General features: G+C 38.9%; 1 protein-coding gene across 3 annotated transcripts in view; it reads right to left on the reverse strand.

Moving 5' to 3' along the window:
• IDE (insulin degrading enzyme) overlaps positions 1-23,510 on the reverse strand; it is a 107,001-nt gene that overhangs the window by 26,635 nt on the left and 56,856 nt on the right. For all 3 annotated transcript variants that reach the window (XM_035025119.1, XM_035025111.1, XM_035025129.1), the window contains 8 exons: positions 22,861-22,973; positions 21,984-22,146; positions 21,210-21,302; positions 20,703-20,794; positions 19,218-19,298; positions 17,323-17,426; positions 10,973-11,075; positions 8,474-8,596 (listed from right to left, as the gene is read on the reverse strand). In XM_035025119.1, coding sequence (XP_034881010.1) covers positions 8,474-8,596; positions 10,973-11,075; positions 17,323-17,426; positions 19,218-19,298; positions 20,703-20,794; positions 21,210-21,302; positions 21,984-22,146; positions 22,861-22,973 — 872 coding nt within the window. The remainder of the gene's footprint in view (positions 1-8,473; positions 8,597-10,972; positions 11,076-17,322; positions 17,427-19,217; positions 19,299-20,702; positions 20,795-21,209; positions 21,303-21,983; positions 22,147-22,860; positions 22,974-23,510) is intronic.

The following is a 23,510-nucleotide window of genomic DNA, read 5'->3' on the forward strand; positions in this document are numbered from 1 at the left end:
TCAGAGGGTCTCCAGGTGGGAAGGTGAAGAGAGAAAACTGCTGATTCTGGTAGCAGAGAGAAATCACCCTTCTGTCTCCCCTGGGTGAGGGAGATGGGGGACACAGCAGAGGAAGAGATAGACTGGAGAAGCCAATACCAACTGTCCTATCCCTGTCTTTCTGAACACTGAGAGGCAGACGCAGGAGTCCTTAGCGGAGTGCGGCAGCCAGCCTTCAAGGGGGGCTATAGCAATCCCTACCTGTTGGCATTCCATCCCTGTATAGTTGTCTCTCCCACAATGAATCAGGATTGGTCTATGTGAGCAAGACTATGACAGAAGCGATGGCATGGTACCTCTGAGATTAGATTCTAAAAGACATTATGGATTCCATCTTGATCACCCTCTTTCTCTCTTGAATCACTCACTTTGGAGGAAGCCAGCTTCCATGTCAAACAACTCTACTGAGAGACCTATGTGGTGAAGAGCTAAGGCCTGCCAACAACCACACAACTGAATTTAGAAGAAAATCCTTCAGCCCTAATTGAGCCTGCTGAGATTATAGCCTTTGACTATAATCTAATAAGAGACCCTGAGCCAGAATTACTCAACTAAGCTACATCCAGATTCCTGATCCTCAGAAACTGCATGGAGATAAATGTTTTCAGTTCCTAATTTTTGGAGGAATTTGTTATGTAGTAATAGATAACACAGCCAGAGATGAACAAATAAGCCACTACTTTAACTCTCCACTTCACTCATACTGTATTAAAAACTCTTGAAACTCTGACAAGAGATATAAATGTTCTCCTTAGTTTACTTTGAGAAGACCTATTTAAAACAAACAACAAAAAATAGGAGAGGTAAACAAGCTTTCTCTTTGAATAACCTAACCTCTAATTCATTAAAATGTCATTTTTTTCTTTCTCAAACTTTTAATTTATATTCAACATACAGTGCAATATTAGCTTCAGGAGAATTCAGAGATTCATCACTTACATACAACACCCAGTGCTCATCATAACAAGTGTCCTCCTTAATACCCATCACTCACCGAGCCCATTCCCGCCACCTCCCTCCATCAACCCTGTTTGTTCTCTATCTTTAAGAGTCTCTTATAGTTTGGGGGCACCTGGGTGGCTCAGTTGGTTAAGCGACTGCCTTCGGCTCAGGTCATGATCCTGGAGTCCCTGGATCGAGTCCCGCATCGGGCTCCCTGCTCAGCGGGGAGTCTGCTTCTCCCTCTGACCCTCCCTCCTCTCATGTGTGCTCTCTCTCTCATTCTCGCTCTCTCAAATGAATAAATAAATAAATAAAATCTTTAAAAAAAAAAAAAGAGTCTCTTATGGTTTGTTTCCCTCTTTTTAATTTTCATCTCCTCCCTCCCCCATATGTTCACCTGTTTTGTTTCTTAAATTCCACATGAATGAAACCATATGGTATTTGTCTTTCTCTAACTTATTTCGCTTAGCGTAATACACTCTAGCTCCATCCACGGGGTTGCAAATGACAAGATTTCATTCTTTTTGATGGGTGAGTAATATTTCATTGTATATATGCGCCACATATTCTTTATCCATTCATCAGTTAATGAACATTTGGGCTCTCTCCATTGTTTGGCTAGTGTTGATAATGCTACTATAAACACTGGGGTGCATGTATCCCTTCAAACATGTATTTTTATAACCTTTGGGTAAATACCCAGTAGTGCAATTGCTGGATTATAGGGTAGTTCTACTTTTAACTTTTTGAGGAACCTCCATACTGTTTTCCAGAGCAGCTGCACCAGTTTGCATTCCCACTAACAGTGTAAGAGAGTTCCCCTTTCTCCACATCCTCGCCAACACCTGTTGTTTCTTGTGTTGTTAATGTTAGCCATTCGAACAGATGTGAGGTGTTATCTCATCGTGGTTTTGATCCGTATTTCCCTGATGATGAGTGATGTTAAGCATCTTTTCATGTGCCTCTTAGCCACCTGGACGTCTTCTTTGGAAAAATGTCTATTTGTCTTCTGCCCATTTCTTAACTGGATTATTTGTTTTTTAGGTGTTGAGTTTGGTAAGTTCTTAGATTTTGGATACTAACCTTTCATCAGATATGTCATTTGCAAATATCTTCTCCCATTCCATAGGCTGCCTTTTAGTTTTGTTGATCGTTTCCTTCACTGTGCAGAAGCTTTTTATCCTGATGAAGTCCCAATAGTTCATTTTTGCTTTTGTTTCCCTTGCCTCCTGAGACATGTCTAGCAAGAAGTTGCTGCAGCCGAGGTCAAAGAGGTTGCTGCCTGTGTTCTCCTTTAGGATTTTGATGGTTTCCTGTCTCACATTTAGGTCTGTCATCCATTTTGAGTTTATTTTTATGTAAGGTATAAGAAAGCAGTCCAGTTTTCCCAACACCATTTGTTGAAGAGGCTGTCTTTTTTCCACTGGATATTCTTTCCTGCTTTGTTAAAGATTAGTTGACCACAGAGTTGTAGGTCCATTCCTGGGTTTTCTATTCTATTCCATTGATCTGTGTCTGTTTTTGTGCCAGTATCACACTGTCTTGCTGATCACAGCTTTGTAATAGAGCTTGATGTCCAGAATTGTGATGCCTCCAGCTTTGCTTTTCTTTTTCAGGGTTGCTTTGGATATTTGGGGTCTTTTGTGGTTCCGTACAAATTTTAGGATTGCTTGTTCTATCTGTGTGAAGAGTGCTCGTGATGTTTTGATCGGGATTGCATGAAATGTGTAGATTGCTTTGGGTAGTCTAGACATTTTAACAATGTCTGTTCTTCCGATCCATGAGCATAGGATGTTTTCCCATTTCTTTGTGCCCTCTTCAATCTCTTTCATAAATGTTCTATAGTTTTCTGAATACAGAACTTTTACCTCTTTGGTTAGGTTTATTCCTAGGTATCTTACAGTTTTTGGTGCAATTGTAAATGGGATCAATTCGTTGATTTCTTTTCCTGCTGCTTCATTACTGGTGTACAGAAATGCAATAGATTTCTGTACACTGATAGTATATCCTGTGACTTTGCTGAATTCATGTATTAGTTCTAGCAATTTTTTGGTGGAGTCTTTGGGTTTTCTGCATAGAGTATCATGTCATCTGCAAATAATGCAAGTTTGACTTCTTCCCTGCCAATTTGGATGCCTTTTATTTCTTTTTGTTGTCTTGATTGCTGAGGCTAAGACTTCCAGTACTATGTTAAATAGTCTTGTTCCTGACCTTAGAGGAAAAGCTCTCAGTTTTTCCCCACTGAGGAGAGCTATGGGTATCCCCACTGACATCAGCTGTGGGTCTTTCATATACGGCTTTTGTGATGTTAAGGTATGTTCCATCTATACCTACTTTGTTGAGGGTTTTTATCAAGAATGGATGCTGTATTTTGTCAAATGCTTTCTATGCATCTATTGAGAGGATCATATGGTTCTTATCCTTTCTTTTATTAAGCTAATGTATCACATTGATTTATTTGTGAATATTGAACCACCCCCGCAGCCAAGGAATAAATCCCACTTGATCATGGTGAATGATTCTTTTAATGTACTGTTGGATTCAATTTGCTAGTATCTTGAGAATTTTTGCATCCATGTTCATCAGGGATATTGGTGTGTAATTCTCCTTTTTAGTGGGGTCTTTGTCTGGTTTTGGGATCAAGGTAATACTAGCATCGTAGAAGGAGTTTGGAAGTTTTCCTTCCATTTCTATTTTTTGGAACAGTTTAAGAACAGGTGTTAACTCTTCTTTAAATGTCTGGTAGAACTCCCCTAGAAAGCCATCTAGCCCTGGACTTTTGTTTGTTGGGAGATTTTTGATTACTGATTTAGTATCTTTGCTGGTTATGGGTCTGTTCAGATCATCTATTTCTTCCTGTTTTAGTTTTGGTAGTTTGTATGTTTCTAGGAATTTATCCATTTTGTCCAGATTGTCCAGTTTGTTGGCATATTATTTTTCATAATATTCTCTTATGATTATTTGTATTTCTGTGGTGTTGGTTGTGATCTCTTCCCTTTCATTGATGGTTTTATTTATTTAGATCCTTTCTCTTTTCTTTTTGATAAGTCTGGCTAAGGGTTTATCAATTTTATTAATTCTTTCAAAGAACCAGCTCTTGGTTTCATTGATCCATTCTGGGTTTTTTTGTTTGTTTCTGTATCATTTATTTCCACTCTAATCTTTATTTTTCCTTCTGTTGGCTTCAGGCTTTATTTGCTGCTCCTTTTCTAGCTCCTTTAGGTGTAAGGTTAGCTTGTATATTTGAGACTTTTCTTGCTTCTTGAGGAAGGCCTGTATTGCAAATATACTTCCCTCTTAGGACTGCCTTTGCTGCATCCCCAAAATTTTGGACTATTGTGTTTTCATTTTCATTTGCTTCCAAGTACTTTTTTATTTCTTCTTTAATTTCCTGGTTAACCCATTCATTCTTTTAGCAGGATGTTCTTTAACCTCCATGTATTTGTGGTCTTTCCAAATTTTTTTCTTGTGGTTGACTTCAAGTTTCATAGCATTGTGGTCTGAAAATATGCATGGAATGATCTCGATCATTTTGTACTTGTTGAGGGCTGATTTGCGTGTGACCCAGTATGTGATCTTTTCTAGAGAATGTTCCACGTACACTCGAAAAGAATGTGTATTCTGCTGCTTTAGGATGAAATGTTCTGAATATAAGTTAAGTCCATCAGGTCCAGTGTGTCATTCAAAGCCATTATTTCCTTGATTTTCTGCTTAGATGATCTGCCCATTGCTTTAAGTGGGGTGTTAAAGTCCCCTCCTATCATTGTATTATTAATGACTTTATGTTTGTTATTAATTGATTTATATATTTGGGTGCTAAGCTGGGGGCATAAATATTTACAATTGTTAGATCTTATTGATGGATAGATCTCTTAATTATGATATAATGCCTTTCATCTCATTGTTACAGCCTTGTTTGTCTGACGTAAGTATGGATACTCTGGCTTTCTTCTGACATACATTCACATCCCCTCACTTTCAATCTGCAGGTGTCTTTAGGTCTAAAATGAGTCTCTTGTAGGCAGCATATAGATGGGTCTTTTTTTTTTTTTTATCCATTCTGATACCCTATGTCTTTTGATTGGAGCATTTAGTCCGTTTACATTCACAGTAATTACTGAAAGCTATGAATTTAGTGCCATTATATTACCTGTAAAGTTGCTGTTCCTATAGACTGTCTCTGTTCCTTCCTAGTCTTTGTTACTTTGGGTCTCTCCTTCCCGCTCAAGGGTCCCCTTTAATACTCCTTGCAGGGCTGGTTTAGTGGTCACGAATTCCTTTAGTTTTTGTTTTTCTGGGAAACTCTTTATCTCTTCTTCCATTCTGAATGACAGCCTTGCTGGATAAAGTATTCTCAGCTGCATAATTTTCCCATTCAGCACATTGAATATATCCTGCCATTCTCTTCTGGCCTGCAAGTTTCTGTGGACAAATCTGCTGTGAACCTGATTCCCTTGTAGGTTAAGGACTTTTTCCCTTGCTGCTTTCAGGATTCTTTGTGTATTTTGTGAATTTGACTATGTATGTCTAGGTGATGCCTGGCCTTTGTTGAATTTAATGGGAGTTCTCTGGGCTTCTTGGATTTCAATAACTGTGTCCTTCCCTAGATCAGGAAAGTTTTCAGTTAATTTGCTCAAGTAAACTTTCTGCTCCTTTTTCTTTCTCATCACTTTGTGGGACTCCTATGATAAGAATGTTACTATGTTTTAAGAAGCTGCTGAGTTCCCTAAGTCTACCTTCATGATCCAATACCTTTCCCTCTTCTTTTCAGCTTCATTTTTTTCCATAATTCTATCTTCTATATCACTGATTCATTTCTCTGCTTTGTTCATCCTCATTGTTATGGCATCCATTAGGGTTTGCATCTCAGTTATAGCATTTTAATTTCGGTCTGACTAGATTCCAGTTATTTTAACTCTACAGTAAGGGATTCTCTAGTGTCTTCTATGTTTTTTTCAAACCCAGGTAGTATTCTTATAATCATTGTTTTAAATTCTAGTGTAGAGGTACCTGGGTGGCTCAGTTGGTTGGGCGTCTACCTTCGGCTCAGGTCATAATCCCGGAGTCCCTGGATGGAGCCCCACGTCCAGCTCCCCGCTCAGTGGGGAGTTTGTTCTCCCTCTGCCCCCCTCCCCCGCTAATGTACTCTCTCTCTCTTTCTCAAATAAAAACACCTTTTAAAAATAAATAAAAGTTGGGGCGCCTGGGTGGCTCAGTCGTTAAGCATCTGCCTTCGGCTCAGGTCATGATCCCAGGGTCCTGAGATTGAGCCCTGCATCGGGCTCCCCACTCTGCGGGAAGCCTGTTTCTCCCTCTCCCACTCCCCCTGCTTGTGTTCCCTCTCTCGCTGTGTCTCTCTGTCAAATAAATAAAATCTTAAAAATAAATAAAAATAAATAAATAAATAAATTCTAGTTCAGACATCTTACTTATATTTGTATTGGTTAAATCCCTGGCTGTTACTTCTACTTCCTGTTCTTTCTTTTGGGATGAATTCCGTCTTGTCATTTTGTCGAGAAAAAACAAAAACAAAACAAAACAACAACAACAAAAAATTAGATCCTAGGTGTGTTTGGGTCTGCTTGTCAAAAGAAGCTAGATCCTATTTCCCCTAGAGCTAAAGCTCTGCAGCACTTTATGATCAGTAGACTTGGTACATGCAAGGGGTTTGTGCTGGCCTGGGGGAAGGGCCTGCTGCACTGATTCTCAGGCCTATTTGCCTTGTAGAGATGGGGGGTGTAAGTGGCTCCGATCTCTACTTGATGGTACTGTTTAGCTCACTGAGGTCAGTCAGTGCTGACGGGGTGGGGGTGAGGGGGAAGAATGGGGGATATAGCTCTGCTCTGCTCTCTCATCCCTGCAGTGGAAAACTTGTGCCCACCACTATTCAGGAAGCTCTCACAGAAGAGCAAACAATCACCCCTCTTGTGCCCCAGCTTCCATCAAATCCCTGCCTTCACCCTGTCTGTGTCCAAGCTGTTTCATCTCAGGGTGCAGCTGGGTTTCTAAACTCCAAATTTTAGGGACTCCCGCAGCACCACCCCGTGCTGATCCTCTGGGGGAGGATGTCTCCCCACTTTTGCTGCTTGTAGCCAGTCCCAGGAAAGTGGTCACAGGACTGTGAAGCGGTTCAGAGTTTATGGCAAAGCAGAACCAAAAGCAGGCACTAAGACTCCCTGCCCTCAGCTGGTGTCCCTGCTCCTATGCCTGGGAACAGTGCAACACATTGGTGCCACCCTTTCTTCTGTCCGTGGAGAGGTCTTGCTGCCACTCCTAAATACACTCCAAACAGGGGAACTGTTTCCCCCTGCGACCCAGGGAATCCTCAGACTATACTGTCCACTCCCAGGCATCCACCCTTCCTCCCCACAGGAGCACCACTAAGCCAGGCATGACCCTGCCAGTAGGAGACTTCTAAAACTTCAGATTTTGTGTTCCGCTGCTTATAATACCTCGTGGTAGTCTCCGTAAGTAGGGCTCCCTCCCTTCTGCAGCCCCAGCAGTTCTTATCTCCCCCAAATCAACTCTCCACAGCTCCAACCTTCCACAATTCTACTTGTAGACTTGCAGTTTTGTTCTCTCAGTGCTCAGATTGATTTCTTGGGTGTTCAGAATGATTTGATATTTATCTAGCTGTGTTCGAGGAATGAGGCAAGCTTAGGTCCCCTTACTCCTCCGCCATCTTAACTCCTCCCTTAAAATGTCATTTTTAAAGAAAAATGGTTGTCTAGTTAATAATCTAGTTGCTTGAGATAAATTTCAAGTTTCTAAACACTAATTCATCTCATTGAGTTGATCTGAATGTTAGGTCCTTTGAAGAAAAGAAAAAGAAAGATGTAGGTCTACAGTGGTGAGTTTAGAAAGAGAATTTAGGAAAGAGGATGTGCAGTAATAATTTGATCCATTTTTCTACACAATTTACTCGAGGTGTGAAATAATGACACGAAAAGAACATTCTGAAAAAGGAAAAAAAAAAAAGCTCCATTTCTCAATCATCATTCTCAACGGCTTATTAACTTCCTAACTTCCTTGTTCTCATCAACTTCCTAAAGCCACTCTAACAAATTGAGAACTTTTTTTAAGGGCAAGAAATCCAAGAGCTTCCCTTGGATATGCTTTCTTCCAAGGTTTAGAAATTCTCTTTATCTCTAACTTTCATGATGCAGCGCAAATCAACTTCCTTACTTAGTCTTCAGTGAATATGGAAAGTAGGCCAATAACTTTCAGATCTGTGGTTGTACCCCAGACTTCATTTTTTTTTTCTGCGAAGAAAACAATACCCTACATTCTAAATTGTTTAGTAGTTTGTTTGCTTTAACTTTTCTAGCCTTTTAATATTCCTTGCAGCTATTCTTTCTACAACTTTCTAGTAACTCTTAGGCTGTGAGCCCCCAAAACCAACAGTACCAAATGAAAGAAATCATCTCTCCAGTCCCTCCCGTGTAATAGGTGTATCCCCTAAATTTAAAAATCACCGATTCTAATATGTTACCTTAATAAGAGAAGGGTACGGTGTTGCTTCTTTTTCTAATGATAAAATCTCAAAATTCGTAGGAATAAATTCATTCTTCGTTGGAAGTTTAAATTTACCATTCAGGTCAGCATTTTGCCATTTCTGGATGAATAATGAAAAACACAAAAGCAATTAAAGTTGGATTCAAAAGTTTAAAATAGTCCTTTTGCTTAATATCTAGGCAAATATTAAGGGGATAAATGTCACACAGCTTTTCTTTTCCCCCAAGATCCACTGATGGCTTTTTGTGAAATGTGAGTTGGTCTCTCTGTTACTAATGAACATTTTGTACTTATTCATCTTTCCTCTTTACATATTTCCAAAATGACCAGCTGAGGTTAAGGGGCAATCTGCAACTACAGAAACCTGAAAGACTACTTGGTCTATATGAAGATCACATTGGCTCTAGCTCCTTAAAGAAGGAAGAATAATCTGTACAGGGATATATTCCTGCAACTGGTTGTTTACAGAAGAATTAAACTTTCAGCTGCACTAAATTACTTCCATGTATGGCCTGAAAGCTAGACTAGAGGAGCTTCCTTCACTTCAGTACTGCTCCTTAAGGCCTGGTCCACAACTGTCCCAGATGACCATGTGAACTTCCAAGTGAACCAGTAATTCAAGGTCAAGAACAAAGAGGAGTCTTAAGCCTGCATTGTGCAACAGGGTTGATACAACCTGCAGATTGGATGTGCTCGATGGGCTAGTTCCAAAAGCTAAGTGGGACAGATCACAGGTCAGCGACTGTTGGACTCTTATAAGACTTCATTATTAAAAAAAAAAAAAAAAAAAAGCAGCCATGTGCCAATAATCCAGGTTCAGTAATTTGGTCTCCAGATGATCTAGCACGGCCTTGCAACTTCTGCAGTTCTATTCTGGTCCCTGAGTTTATACTTTTTGGCACTGGATGGTGGGGATGTTGGCCGTATTATTTATGAGTAGCAGCTTAGGTCTCCTGAATGGCTAAATAGTAGGGACTAGGAAATACGTAGTAAATAATTTCACTGCTAAACTCCCAGATAAATTTGGGTTGTTTTGTTTTTAATTAAGTCAGCTCTACCCCCAATATGGGGCTTGAACTCACAACCCTGAGATCAGGAGTCTTATGCTCTACCAACTGAGCCAGCCAGGCACGCCCCAGATATATTTGTTTTTTTAAAAAAATCCCATTCAGGGGCGCCTGGGTGGCTCAGTCATTAAGCGTCTGCCTGAGGCTCAGGTCATGATCCCAGGGTGCTGGGATCAAGCCCCGCATCAGGCTCCCTGCTCTGCGGGAAGCCTGCTTCTCCCTCTCCCACTCCCCCTGCTTGTGTTCCCTCTCTCTGTCAAATAAATAAATAAAATCTTAAAAAAAAAAAAAAAAATCCCATTCAGGAGGTGCCTGGGTGCCTCAGTCAGTTAAGCATCCAACTCTTGGTTTAGGCTCAGGATCGTGAGATCGAGCCCCACGTCAGGTTCTTTCCCTCTCCCTCTCTCCCTCCCCAACCCTCCCTCCACTTGCGCACTCTCTCTCTAAATTAAATAAATAAAATATTTTTAAAAAATTCCCATTCAGGGCAGGTTTGTTGTCATCAGAGGTTGGTGAATAGGAGTTCTCTTTTGTTTTAGGATTAATTCATGGGAGATCAGCATTCCTCACAGTTTAGCTAGATGGATATTTTCATACACAAAAGGGCTCCAGTGATCTCCTTCTGTGCTGTGAATAGGTCAGAGAAGTACCAGCAATGATTTTCTTAAACTATTTCTTCTTTTTTCTGTATTACACGGGTACACTTAAGAAATGTCCATTACTCAAGTTTAACTAGACTCTAGTCAGAGCAAGGCTCTCTGGTGTCTTCCCATGAATAAAGGACACAATCTCAAAGATATGGTGACAATGAAAATCAAAAAAGAAAAAATACTAGACAAGTAGATAAGACTCAAAAACAAAATCTGGACTACTGATGAATGGGGTAACATACTATCTAAACACACCTATTTTGAAACAAATTCTAATTCCCTTACACAGACAAAAGGAGCAATGAGACAATATGAGGCATACAATACAGCATCTCCTAAAGTGAAGACAGTGTGAATCCCAGAGACTGTTCCCACCTGTATATACAGCATGACCGTGAGGCCTTTGGACCCTTGTATCTGTCTTTCATGCTCTCTACTTCCATCTCTTCTTGCCTGTTTTGGTGTCTTTGCTTCTCTGTGTACTTTGGACTTCAGTGATCTTTGACTGCATGAAGCTGGGAGTCTGCTTTCAGCCCTGCTGATCTAACAGACACATGAGAAGATGGCCACAGTGCCATTTCTTCATGCAAAAACCTAAGTTCTAGCTCTCCATCTCCTTGTTCACTTTGCTCAGGACAGTACAGACAGCCATGGGCCATCACTCTCCATACTCTGGGCCATGAGTTGGTTGATGTAGAGAGCTCATGCTCCTGTGTGTCCCTCACACATCAAGTTTGTTCACAGATGAGCAAACCCTACCTTAATGACTTCATCTGGTATGGCTTCTTGCTTGTACTGGGTTCCATACCACTCTTCTGTGTGGTCAGTTTTTCCTTCAAAGGACTTGGAAACTATTGCAACCCTAAAAGTAAGTGGAAAAAACAGACAGACACCATAAACTCACGTTGGATACATGAATTTATAGAACCTTACTCATTAAAATATAAATAATATCCAAGAACATGGTGGGCCTCTAAGACCCAGTAAATCCGCTAACACTTAGTCAAAATAGGCAACCAAGTATAGAAGTTTCTGACCATGGTCTCTGTTACCCTTTGGTTGGAGCCCTTCATTTTTAATGTGAAAAACTGTGTGCAGGACTCTTGTGGGTAATGCTACTGACTAAAATTTTAAAAGAAGAGTAGCTAGGGAAAAAAATGGAACAAAGTCAGTTGTAAAACAGTCTTTAAAAAAGCAAAACAAAGTACTCCTTCCAGAAACAGCCGAGGACCAGGGTTAACAAAAATAGCTAACCCCCCCGCCCCAACCCTTGTTGGCTCATCCAGAGATCCAAAAAACCAAAAACACACTTTTATTATTATTCACTAAGTTTGTGCTCTATGGTTTTTTTCCTGCCAGAGACTACCATCAAATATATCTAGTACATGTACATTGGCCTTCATGCTTCTAGAGATAAAGGAAACAAGACCAAGAAACACCTCTCTATCTTCTGATTTGCCAGTTTTTTTTGTGTGTGTGTGTGTGTGAGAGAGAGAGAGAGAGAGACAATGCTATTCTTTAATTCTATCTACAAAGAATTGGCTGCTGATATGGTATTCCTGATCTGGCCTAGCTGCCTCTGACCACTTAAGAATATATTCCATAGAAAGAGAGGGAGGAATCATAGGGCTTAATGGATGGAAGAGTTCTGTTATCGTGTCCAGAAGTAGTGATCCATGTTGGCATTTTGAGAATTCCTTTTGCAGGTATACGTGGCGTGTGTATAGAACTCATGTGGCCACATGAAGGATATGTAATGTTTGTTAAGGACACCTATTCAATACATGACAGAGCCTCCTAAGACTCAGCCAGAGAAAGTGCTTCTACTCCTGGTGACTTCCTAAAAAACGAATGGACTGATTCTCAAGGAGAACTCCGAAAACTGGGTTAGGAAGTAAAATAACCTGGTATACAGGTGGTATTCCTATCTTCTCTTCCAAGAGGTGCCTGATTTTGGACAAGTTTGTTACAAAGGTGGCTTTGGTCTCCCTGAATGATGGCCCACACATCAGAATAATGTACAAACTACTGATGACAACCTGTGAACACTGAAGCATTCATGTGGCAGTGGACACGGCCCCTGAAACAAGAGCACCTTAAACTCTGTCCTGAGAGAGAAAGTGAATAAGCTCAGGGAAGGCTGCCAGGTGCTTTGGAGGATGACTTAGGACACAGAAAGCAACAGACACTGGAGGCTGCTCAGTAATGCTCAGGTTAAAAAGGGGGAGAAGAGAGGCAATTGGTCAGGTACAATTCTAAGGGATTTAGATAGCTGTATACCAAAGTAAAGTGGATGGGTAACATTTGAAATGTTACGCTAGTAAATATGAAATAAACACAGTTCCCTCAAACAAGGCAAACATCAAATACTATCCTGACAAAGAGGGATACCTTTGCAGAACAAGAACTAGTAGACCACTGAGGAATTTAAAACTGAAACATACAGTGAAAAACTATTTAAAAATAAATTATAAAAGGTAAGCAAGGGGAATAACAGAAGAGACAGAGTATATACACATCAGACCTACACAGAAATCTACAAACCAGAGTGTGAAAGCACAAGAGACTTAAGTTAGGAAAAAAAGAAGAGAAGGCACAATAATCTAAGTATGCCACAGAGAGCTGCAATATATTTAACTGCAGACAGCTGAGAAAAACTAGCACAGATACTGTTACATCCTTAGACTATCTGCTGGAAATCTAATTATGCTTCAAAATAGTCTTGAGTTTTTCTAAGTGTGTGTGTGACAATGCTATTCTTTAATTCTATCTACAAAGAACTGACTGCTGATATGGTACTAACATGGTCCTTAGAAAGAAGAGAGAAAAAGAACTTTTCTTTGTATACCGCAACTTGCAACAGTGAAACAGTGGCTAGAATGAATGCCCACCACTGGCTTCAGGTCAGCCATTTAGAAATGTTCAAAGGTAATGAACAGCTGTTGAAGCTCTACAGAACTCATTCAGAAACAGTAAGCATTCTGACTATAGACATTAAAAGGGAATACGGCTCCCCAGATATGAATTCTCATGAGATTTTTGCAAATAATCCCTGAGAGAGCAAAGGTGGAAAGACATCCAAGAATGAGGAGAGGCTTCACAGGTAATTGTGATGAATTCAAACAGAATTAATAGAGAGGGTACAGATCTGGCCATCAGAAACTTGGATTCTGGTCAAGACTCTGACTTATTTTCTTTGAGATCTTGCCAAAATCACAGTTAAGATCTAAATTAGGCAAGTCTCTGGGCTTCAGTTTCACTACTTTTTAAGTAAGGACTCTAAGTAGATGAACTCTATCCTTCCACTAGAAGAATTCTACAATATCATGATATCAAATCATATTTTCAAAAGACATGCCTCAAAGAAGAAAGAAGGTACAAAAAAAATCTATTGATGAGACCCAAAGCCAAACTTAAAGAATTGTGACAGGAAGGCCACAGTGCTGAAGAAATTGAGGTTCATGAAAAATGCTAAAAAAAACACCTTTTAAAAGGGTTTCTTAAAGAAAGAAGGAATCAAGAAAGATTAGGCTAAAGGCTTAGAGAAGTCAACCAACTTTTATTGAGCCCTTGGTAACTTGAATCTGAAAAAAAACACAGTTCTTACCTGGAAGGACCTCATAATCCAACAGGACACAAGACCTAAAGCAAAATGTGATACACATTTTGGTCTCAGATTGGCAGATGACAGGACTATTGACCTCTTATTTATACTGTTTTTAGAAAAAACATGGGTCGGGGTGCCTGGGTGGCTCAATCCATTAAGCAGTTGCCTGCGGCTCAGGTTGTGATCCCAGGGTCCTGGGATCGAGCCCTACGTTGGGCTCTCTGCTCAGTGAGGAGCCTGCTCCTCCCTCTCTGCCCCTGCCCCCCACTTGTGCTCTCTCTCTCCCTCAAATAAATAAAATCTTTTAAAAAAAGAAAAAACATGGGTCTTTAAACTGCAAAGGTGGACCAAACAACAGAAAAAAAGGGGGTTGAAACCCAGGCCAGGATTAATGAGTGAGCCAGCCAAGTAAATGAATTCACATCTCCAACGCAGATCATTCACATTCTCTGATGCTTAGGCAACTAACAAATCCCAGGTAGGATCACTGCCCATCAACTTTTAGAAACACTGGAGGACAGGAGAAGAGGCAGAAGATGGAGATGGACAAATGCTCTAATTTTCAGAAAGGGAAAGGAGTAGAGCCTAAAAAAGTGTAAGCCAGTGGTTTAGGCACTGACCTCTCACAAAAGTCAACTGTCAGACTACCAAACATTTAGACAAGAAGACAATTATCCTAGGACCTGCACAGATTCAGCAAGAACTCCTCCTAAACAAAGATTTACTTATGACTTAGGCAGGGGATGTGGCCAAGACTCTATAGGTGTACTTGTAGATTTAATTTGGCAAAATGGAAATCCTGTCGCATGGTACAACATAGATGAACCTTAAAGACATTATGCTAAGTGAAATAAAGATACATTGTATGAGTCCACTGATATTAGATATGTAAGTAGTCAAATTCATGAAAACAAAGTAGAATGGTTGTTACCAGGAGATGGTAAGAGGGAGAAAAGAGGACTTGTTTAATGGGTACAGTTTCAATTTCACAAGGTGAATAAGTTCTGGAGATCTGCTTCACAACAATATTAATATATTTAACAATATGAATATAATACTGAACTGTACACTTAGAAATGGTTAAAACTGTAAATTTTATATTATGTGTTTTTTTTTTTAAAGATTTTATTTATTTATTTGAGAGAGAGAGAATGAGAGAGAGCACATGAGAGGGGGGAGGGCCAGAGGGAGAAGCAGGCTCCCCGCCGAGCAGGGAGCCCGATGCGGGACTCAATCCCGGGACTCCAGGATCATGACCTGAGCCGAAGGCAGTTGCTTAACCAACTGAGCCACCCAGGCGCCCCTATTATGTGTTTTTTTACCACACAAAAAAGACATCCTCTGAACATATGTGTGTGGGCCTATTTCTGGACTCTGTTCTATTCTAATGATTTCTTTTTGATCCTCAGGCCAATGCACAATGTCGTAATTAACGTAGCTTTATAGTTAGCCTCCAAATCCAATAGTTTGAGTCCTCCAACTTTTGTTTTTATGTTCAAGAGTGTTATGGCTGGGCACCTGGGTGGCTCAGCTGGTTAAGCAACGACTCTTGATTTCAGCTCGGGGCATTATCTCAGGGTCCTGGGGTCGAGCCCCCTGTCAGGCTCCAGGCTCAGCATGGAGTCTGCTCAAGATTCTCTCTCTCTCCCAATGCCCTTCCCCCCCACCCCATACTTGCTCTCTCTCTACGATAAATAAAGAAATCTTAAAAAAAAAAGAGTGTTATGGATAATCCAGGTCCTTTGTATGCCCATAGGTATTTTGGAATCAGTTTACCAATTACTAAAAGGAAAAACGGCTACTAGGATTTTGACTGTGATTACACAGAGTCTATGAATCAGACTGGAGAGAATTTAATAGCAAATCTCCTAACAAGGTCTTTAATTTCTTTCGGCACTGTTTTGTAGTTTATGTTGAAGTCTTGCTTATATTTGATTAAATTCATTCCTAGTTATTTACATTTTTGTTGCTATTGTAAATGTTTTCTCTTTCAATTTTGAAATAATTACAAATTCATAGGAAGTTACAAAAATAATAGAGGGAGGTCCCGTGTACTCTTCACCCAGTTCCCTCAATGGTTAATTAACTCTTACATTAATTATAGTAAAATACCCAAACTAGGAAAATGGCATTGATAGAATGTGTACATAGAGTTAGTTCTATGTCATTTTATCATATTTACCACATTGTGTAACTACCAATAATATTTCTTTTAATTTTCCCATCGTTTGTTGCTAGTACATGTCTGGAAAAGTGCAAACAATGGTAACTAGGAAAAAGACTTTGATGGAATAGTTCTGTCAGAAGGATTTTTCTTCTTCAAAAACTTCTACCAGATTTTTGATTTTATTCATAAAATGACTGTTCCAAAAAACATATTTACTCAATCTCCAAGTTCCCAGGAGAATTTTGGAAATATGTGCTGGACAGAGGAAAAAAATAAAAAATGCAAAATATGTGCCCCTTAAGTATATTCCTAGTATTATCTCACTTTGGAAAACATGGATGAAATTCAATTTTGAGGGAGAAACATCATGGGATAGTTCCTCAGCTCTTTAGGGCTGAACCTCCTCTAATAAGAATATCTGTTACTGTAAGAGCTCCTCCAACTTTTGATCTCTTGGTTAATCACTGATCAGTGAGAAGGATTCTGAGACTGTAATACGTCCACTTAAGAAAAAAGAGGGTGTCCTCACTTGTTTATGATTATGAAGCCAGATATGTAATCTGACACCTTGGGTATTTGAGTTAGGATGAAGTCAGGTTAAGATGATCTATTATTACATTTTATTCATGATAATGAAATTATGATTATTATTTTTTTAAGATTGATTTATTTGTTTGAGAGAGAGAGAGTGGGAGAAAAAGAGAGAGAGAGAGAGGGAGAATCCTCAAGCAGACTCCCTTCTGAGCATGAAGCCCAATGCAGGGCTCAATACCAGGACCCTGAGATCATGACCTGAGCCAAAATCAGGAGTCAGATGCCCAACTGACTAAGCTATCCAGGCACCTCTTGTTTTGTTTTTTAAAAAAGTCTTCATGTGGGCGCCTGGGTGGCTCAGTCGTTAAGCATCTGCCTTCGGCTCAGGTCATGGTTCCAGGGTCCTGGGATCGAGCCCCACATCGGGCTCCCTGCTCGGCGGGAAGCCTGCTTCTCTCTCTCCCACTTCCCCTGCTTGTGTTCCCTCTCTCTCAATGTCTCTGTCAAATAAAATCTTTAAAAAAAATTAAAAAATAAAAAAGTGTTCATATTTTAGAGATCCTGCCTCAAAATCATCTAGAGTGGAGGGAGGATGAGTGAGGAGAGGGGTAGTTAAAGATAAGAAAGGCTGGTCACGTACTGATTTGCTGATGTTTGGTATTGCTTCATTATACTATTCTTTCTACTTTAATCATGTTCGATAACAAGTTTAAAAGCATTTTATTCACAATTCCAAATTTTCAGCTCCTAATCATTACTGAAAATTTAGTATGTAGCAGTAAAATCTGTAGAGTGACTCACCGGACATTTTCTGGTCTGAGTTTATCGAGAACCATCTCTATTAAGTCAGGTCTAAATTCTTCCAGTAAATATTCAGCCGTGAGCACTTCTTCTAGGGGATAATACTTATTAAAAGGAAAATAGATAGATAAATAAAATATGCAAGGCTACTATAGAGTCTAACTTATTAAAGCAAACAAATCTCTAACACATTAAACCCATTATTTTACACACACACCCCACATCCTCCTTCAATTAAATTTTACTCTGCTGGAAAAATTTCTTTTTTCTTTCTTACCACACTTGAAGCAGTTTCCTGTTGTACAATGATTTTGCAGTTAATCCCCACATACATTTACATGATAGCAAAATCACATTTTTTTTTTCAAGGAAAAGTGTAATATTTCTGGCTAAAAACTGAATACTTGTTAATGAAGAAAATTTGATAGTGAAATGCTGACACCTATAGGATTCTTAACATAAAGTACATACATTTTTATAAACAGAATTTCCTCTCAAATTTCTATGAATGAAATCAGAAAAGCATTTAGAAAGTTGTTGTGGGGGGAAATAGCTTATATTTTTTGGCTAGGGAAGAAAAATAATGTCGAAGATGCTTTCTATTAGTAAAAGCAACCTCCAATACACTCAGACTGATTCATTCATTCAACAAATATTTAACGAGTATCTACTCTGTGCCAGGCAAGATAGATCATGTCCCTGCTCCCTAAGGAGCTTATAATTTTTTTTTAATTTTTGCATACAATAGTACATTTACTAATGAAGACTCAAGGCTGAACTAAAATACTAAACAACAATGAACATGTAAGTTAGGAGAGGAAGTGAACAGAGTTTTAAAGTTTTTTGTTTTTAATTCCAGTATGGTTAACATAGAGTGTTATATTAGTTTCAGATGTACAAATACAGTGATTCAACAATTCTATATTACTCAGTGTTCATCAAGATAAGTGCACTCTTAAAAAAAAAAAAAAAGATAAGTGTACTCTTAATCCCCTTCACTTATTTTACCCAAGGAGCTTATATTGTAATTGGGAGGGAGGTAGACAGTAAACAAATAGTGTCATTATAGTGATAGGTGCTATGAATTAAAAAGGGATGTCAGGGAAGGTCTCTGTGAGGAAGAGACACCTAAGTGGAAATCCAAATGATAAGAACCCCAGTCATGCAAAGACAAGAGAGAAGAGAGTTCCAGGTAGAGAAAACAGCAAATGTAAAAGGTACTAAGAGGGAGGAACAAACTTAATGCTTGAAGATCAGGCAGGCAGGCAGCCAGTATAGCTGGAGGAGAATGAGAATGGGAGGGATGAGCTGGGGAGTTATATAGAACATGGTTAGAGAGACAGGCTGGGGCCAGATCACCTTGTAGGCCAACGTGACATTTTGGATTTTATTCGAACTCTGACAGGAAACTACTGAGGACTTGACACAGAGAAGAGAAACAATCTGATTTTGGTTTTCAAAAGATTACCAAGACTGGGATAATAAACTATAGTGTAGAACAAGAGGGAAAACCGAGATCCCAGGTAAGAGATTATAATGGTAGTCAAGGCAAGAAATGATGGTAGCTCAGACTAGGGTGGTAGCAATAGAAATGGAGAAAAGTAGATGATCTATATAGCTTTCACATAATTAGCAATTGACACATTGTAGAATTGAAAAATATTTAAATCGAAGAAGCAAAATGCCTCTGTATGAAAAATCCTATAGATGATAATTTTTAGGATGATGAAAATTAAGATTTTAAGCATTGCTTGGCATCAAAGTTTGCCTGGTTGCTACAAAGTCTAAAGTTTTATACTGCAGCTTCCTTATCATTCATGTAGTACTAAAGGTAATATATGCAGGATCACAAAAATACTCTACATACCAATATACATATAAAATAACAAACTTACATGCAATATTCCTGCAATCTTAGAGGTATAGCCCCGTGGCCTCTCTTTATCTTTAAACCTAAATGCAACAGCATTCAAGTCCTAAAATGTAAAATTAATCCAATTATACATAAGTCAACTACTATTTAGAAATACTTTAAAGAAAAAAAGGTTCTTTCTGTAGTGTTTAGTTTGCACTACAGACTTTCTACTCCACATTTAACTTTATCAGAAAAAATCGGCTATGCTTGATTTAGAAATGTACAGAACATGAATGAAAATAACCAAAACAGAATATGATTCTTTAGCCTAATTACTGAAACTATTAGTCAAAGAATTAGGAAAACTGGAAGAACCTTGCAAGATCAACAGTTGCACAGATGATCATTTTGTTGATCCATTCAGAGAACTGCACCCAGATTAGAAGTTCCTGTCCTAGGTTCCACAAGCAGAGTATCCCTTTAAACTTTTACCTAAGTAAAAAGGATTTCTCTCATCCTAAAATACATTTCAGAATCTCAATAGGCCTTAAATATAAAGCACATATTTTTATAAAACATTTAAAAGAAGGCTTTAAAATTCTGGAAGGGGTTGCCTGGGTGACGCAGTCAGTTGAGCATCCAACTCTTGGTTTTGGCTCAGGTCGTGTCTCAGGGTTGTGGGATTAAGCCCTGTGTCTGCCTAAAACACTCTTTCTCCCTCTCCCTGTGTCCCTCTCCCCTGTGTGCTCTCTCTCTCAAATAAATAAATCTTTAAAAATAAAAAAATAAATAATGAAATTTTGAAAGACAGAGAACTTTTGTTTTATTAAAAAATAATAAGGGACAGCCAGGCTTTTCCATACATACAAGAACAATAAAATCATTTTTAAGAACACAATCATATAGGGGCGCCTGGGTGGCCCAGTCGGTTAAGCGTCTGCCTTCAGCTCAGGTCATGATCCTGGGGTCCTGGGATCGAGCCCCACGTCCGGCTCCCTGCTCAGCAGAGAGCCTGCTTTTCCCTCTTCCTCTGCCTGCCACTCTGCCTACTTGTGCTCTCTATCTCTCTGTCAAATAAATAAATAAATAAATCTTTAAAAAAAACCCACAATCATATATATAAAACAATTCACAATTTCTTTGAAAGTTCATTGTAGATTTTTGTCAGCAGATCTGAAAATGACAGAGGCTCATGAAGCTTCAGGCAAACAGTAAGGTACACCCTGACAGATATTAAGCTCAAGAAACTGCTGGCTTTCTTCTGAGGGATAGAAAAGCAATGTCTTTTTCCCTCGGAAAAAAAGGTTACTTGATGCCTTAGCCCTAATTGTGCCCCAGATAGCCAATCAAAGTAGTACAACTAAGCTTTAACTAAAGCTACTACGCATTGCAAGATTTTAGAGTTTAAATAACAACAAAAACCCCCAAAACTTTAAGTTTCACTGAGCCTTAAATTTAAATTAATTCACATATATATGTTTTCTGAAAAATTTCCTTAAGAAAAATTTTGGTGAAACAAAATTACCTTGCATTCTTGGAAAACCCATTCTTGAGGTCCTTCTGCACGTAACTTCTGAATGTATTGAAACATGTGCAAAATTATATCTTCAACGTGTACTGGGAAAAAAGGGGCATACTTAAAAACCATTCAGTCCTTGAATCCATCAAATCAGTGAGCTCACTCCTAAGGTAAAGTCAGATGAGTAGAAACCAGAGACTGGTTTTAGGGTCCCACACACAGGGCCCTCCAGGGTCTGGGATATGTGACAGAAAGGACTTTGGGGAAGTTAATGAGCCAATGAAAAGCCAAGTACACATTTCACAAGTGCAACATAATGACAGGTCATTAAGAAGAAAAAATCATTCATGAAATGAAGGCCAAGTTGCGCATGAAAAATAAAATGGATGAATTATACGAATTAAAGGTTTTATGGCTTTACAACATAAAACAGATCCACAGCATGAAGAAATTTTAGAAAATGTATCATAAGAAGTCAATTTTCATTAAAAAACCAAAAAGGTCAATACTTACATATTCCTTCCTCAGTCAGGTCCACATTAATGATAAAAAACATAAAACCTCGGGCTCCTTCCTTCTGTCCACCAACAAGAGTATTTACCCAGCCTGTAACATTCAAAGGAAATCAAAACAGGGTTGTATGTGTGGTTTCTTTTAAGACAAAGAATGTTCTTTTTAATTTATACTATATGTTCCCAAGATATTAGAATGGACCACTTGCAGAAAAGAGCAGAAAAATGGGTTCAGAAAAACCATTTCAGACACTGTGGAAGACTGACGGGATTTTTTGGGTTGGGAGGTTCCTCAGGACTCTTCAAGTCAGTTCCCAGGCAAGAGTAGACTACCATGCTTAAGTATTACATAAAAGCAGAGCCTGAGTTGAGAGGGGCTTTGGAAATCATCTACTGACTAGATCCTAGTACACCCTCTGGTCTGAAGGATAAGAGCAAGCAAATAAATAAGGTATACTGTTATTTCAGAGATGGTGAAGAATACCCAATGTGAGCTTTTACTTTCGAACCTCTCTGTTATTTAAAACATGTAGCACAGTATCTTTTGAAAAATCTAAACTTCACTGCACAATTCTGAAGGGTAAAACAATTATGGGGGGGAACCCAAAGCAAAAAGAACAAAAGCGCACTAACAACTACCACCTCACTCTCCCATAGACCCCAAACCAACCTACCCACAAATGCTCCTTCACACAAAAAAATCTAGGAGAAAACGAGAGCCAGAGTAAAAGGATGTGGGGTACTACACTCAGAAACTGGTGCCCAAAAGACTTACCCTTTGACTTCAGTTCTGATAACAGACTTCCAGGACCTTCATGACCAATGAGATGACCAAGATAATGGCCAGGATTTGATTTGTAGTATTTCTGAAGGTCAGGTATGGGAAAAGTCACATAAAGATTCCTAATATCCTTAATGGGTACTATTTTGTAAAGTTGCTGGAAAAAAAATAATCAAGAAAGATTAGCTATATCAACTGCTACTGAATAAAATATTTATAAACTATGAAGAATACAGATTTTCAGGGAAAAATCCCAAATTCAAAAGAGAATCAATTGCCAGAGAAAACTGTACTGACCACAAAAAGTAACTGGCCTGGGCTCTCTCTAAGTGGACTTTCATTACAGTTGGTGCACAGCCTATTTCTGGTCCCCTCGACCATGCGGCTCAATATGCTTGCCTTCTGGCACTGGAGAACAGTTTCTACAGTTTATCAAGGCTCTAACTACAAAAACTACTTTTAGCATGCAAAGATCAGGTATCCGTTGATATCTTTTTGGTGAAACATTATCCCTAATAAATGTGAAACTGATTCAATTATTCAAACAAATATTAAAAATTGTATAAACAGGGGTGCCTGGGCAGCTCAGTCATTTGGGTGTCTGCCTTGGACTCGGGTCATGGTCTCTGGGTCCTGGAATCAAGCGCCGTATCAGGCTTCCTGCTCAGCGGGGAGTCTGCTTCTCTCTCTTTCCCCCTTTGCCTCTCCCCACCACTCGTTCTCTCTCAAATAAAAATCTTAAAAAAAAAAAAGATGAAAAAAACCTGTATAAATAAACCTTTCAAAATTTTTCATCTACACTTTGGTAAACTAGGCATATATTATGTCCATGAATTAAAAAAGAAAAAATATCAGAAATACATGCACTTACTTTAAGATGTTCTTCTTGGAAAGGGTGTTCAGGAAATTCTGGCAGTGGGACATTTTTGTTCTCAACTTCAGAAAATAACTTTACCACCAGATTAGTCAAGTTGTCTAAAGATTCTGTAAGAAAACAGACAATAAAAACAGAACTTAAACTATCATAACATGAGAGGTAGTATTTAAAACCTTAAGATCATATATACATATATAAAATCACTATGATTTTTACCTTAAACTTACACGTTACATGTCATTTATATCTCAATAAAGCTAAACAAAACCTTAGGATCTCCTGAAAAACCTTCCGACTATTAAAAAGAAAATCTACGATTTTTTTAAAGCTTCATCTGATGAAGTTGAAGCACTCCGTTCAACCCTGTCAGTGCCTGTGTAACTTCTAAAGCTAAGCAATACCAATAATGATGATAACTCACACATGTCTAGCTCTTTACAGTTTAAAAACTGTTCCACAAATGTTTCTTGCAATAAATTTAAAACACGTATTAAAGACGGTAATAGAATAATTGGCTGCACTTGGAAAACTATTTGATCTACAATTGCCAACAGGCACATACTAAACCATCAGCTGATAGATTATAACATATACTTTACAAATAGACACAATCTAATAAGCCCATTGTTAAAAGTCAAATGTTA

This window comes from Mirounga leonina, unplaced genomic scaffold (assembly GCF_011800145.1).
Source record: "Mirounga leonina isolate KUSES-001 unplaced genomic scaffold, KU_Mleo_1.0 Mir_114, whole genome shotgun sequence".
Classification (NCBI taxonomy): Eukaryota; Metazoa; Chordata; class Mammalia; order Carnivora; family Phocidae; genus Mirounga; species Mirounga leonina.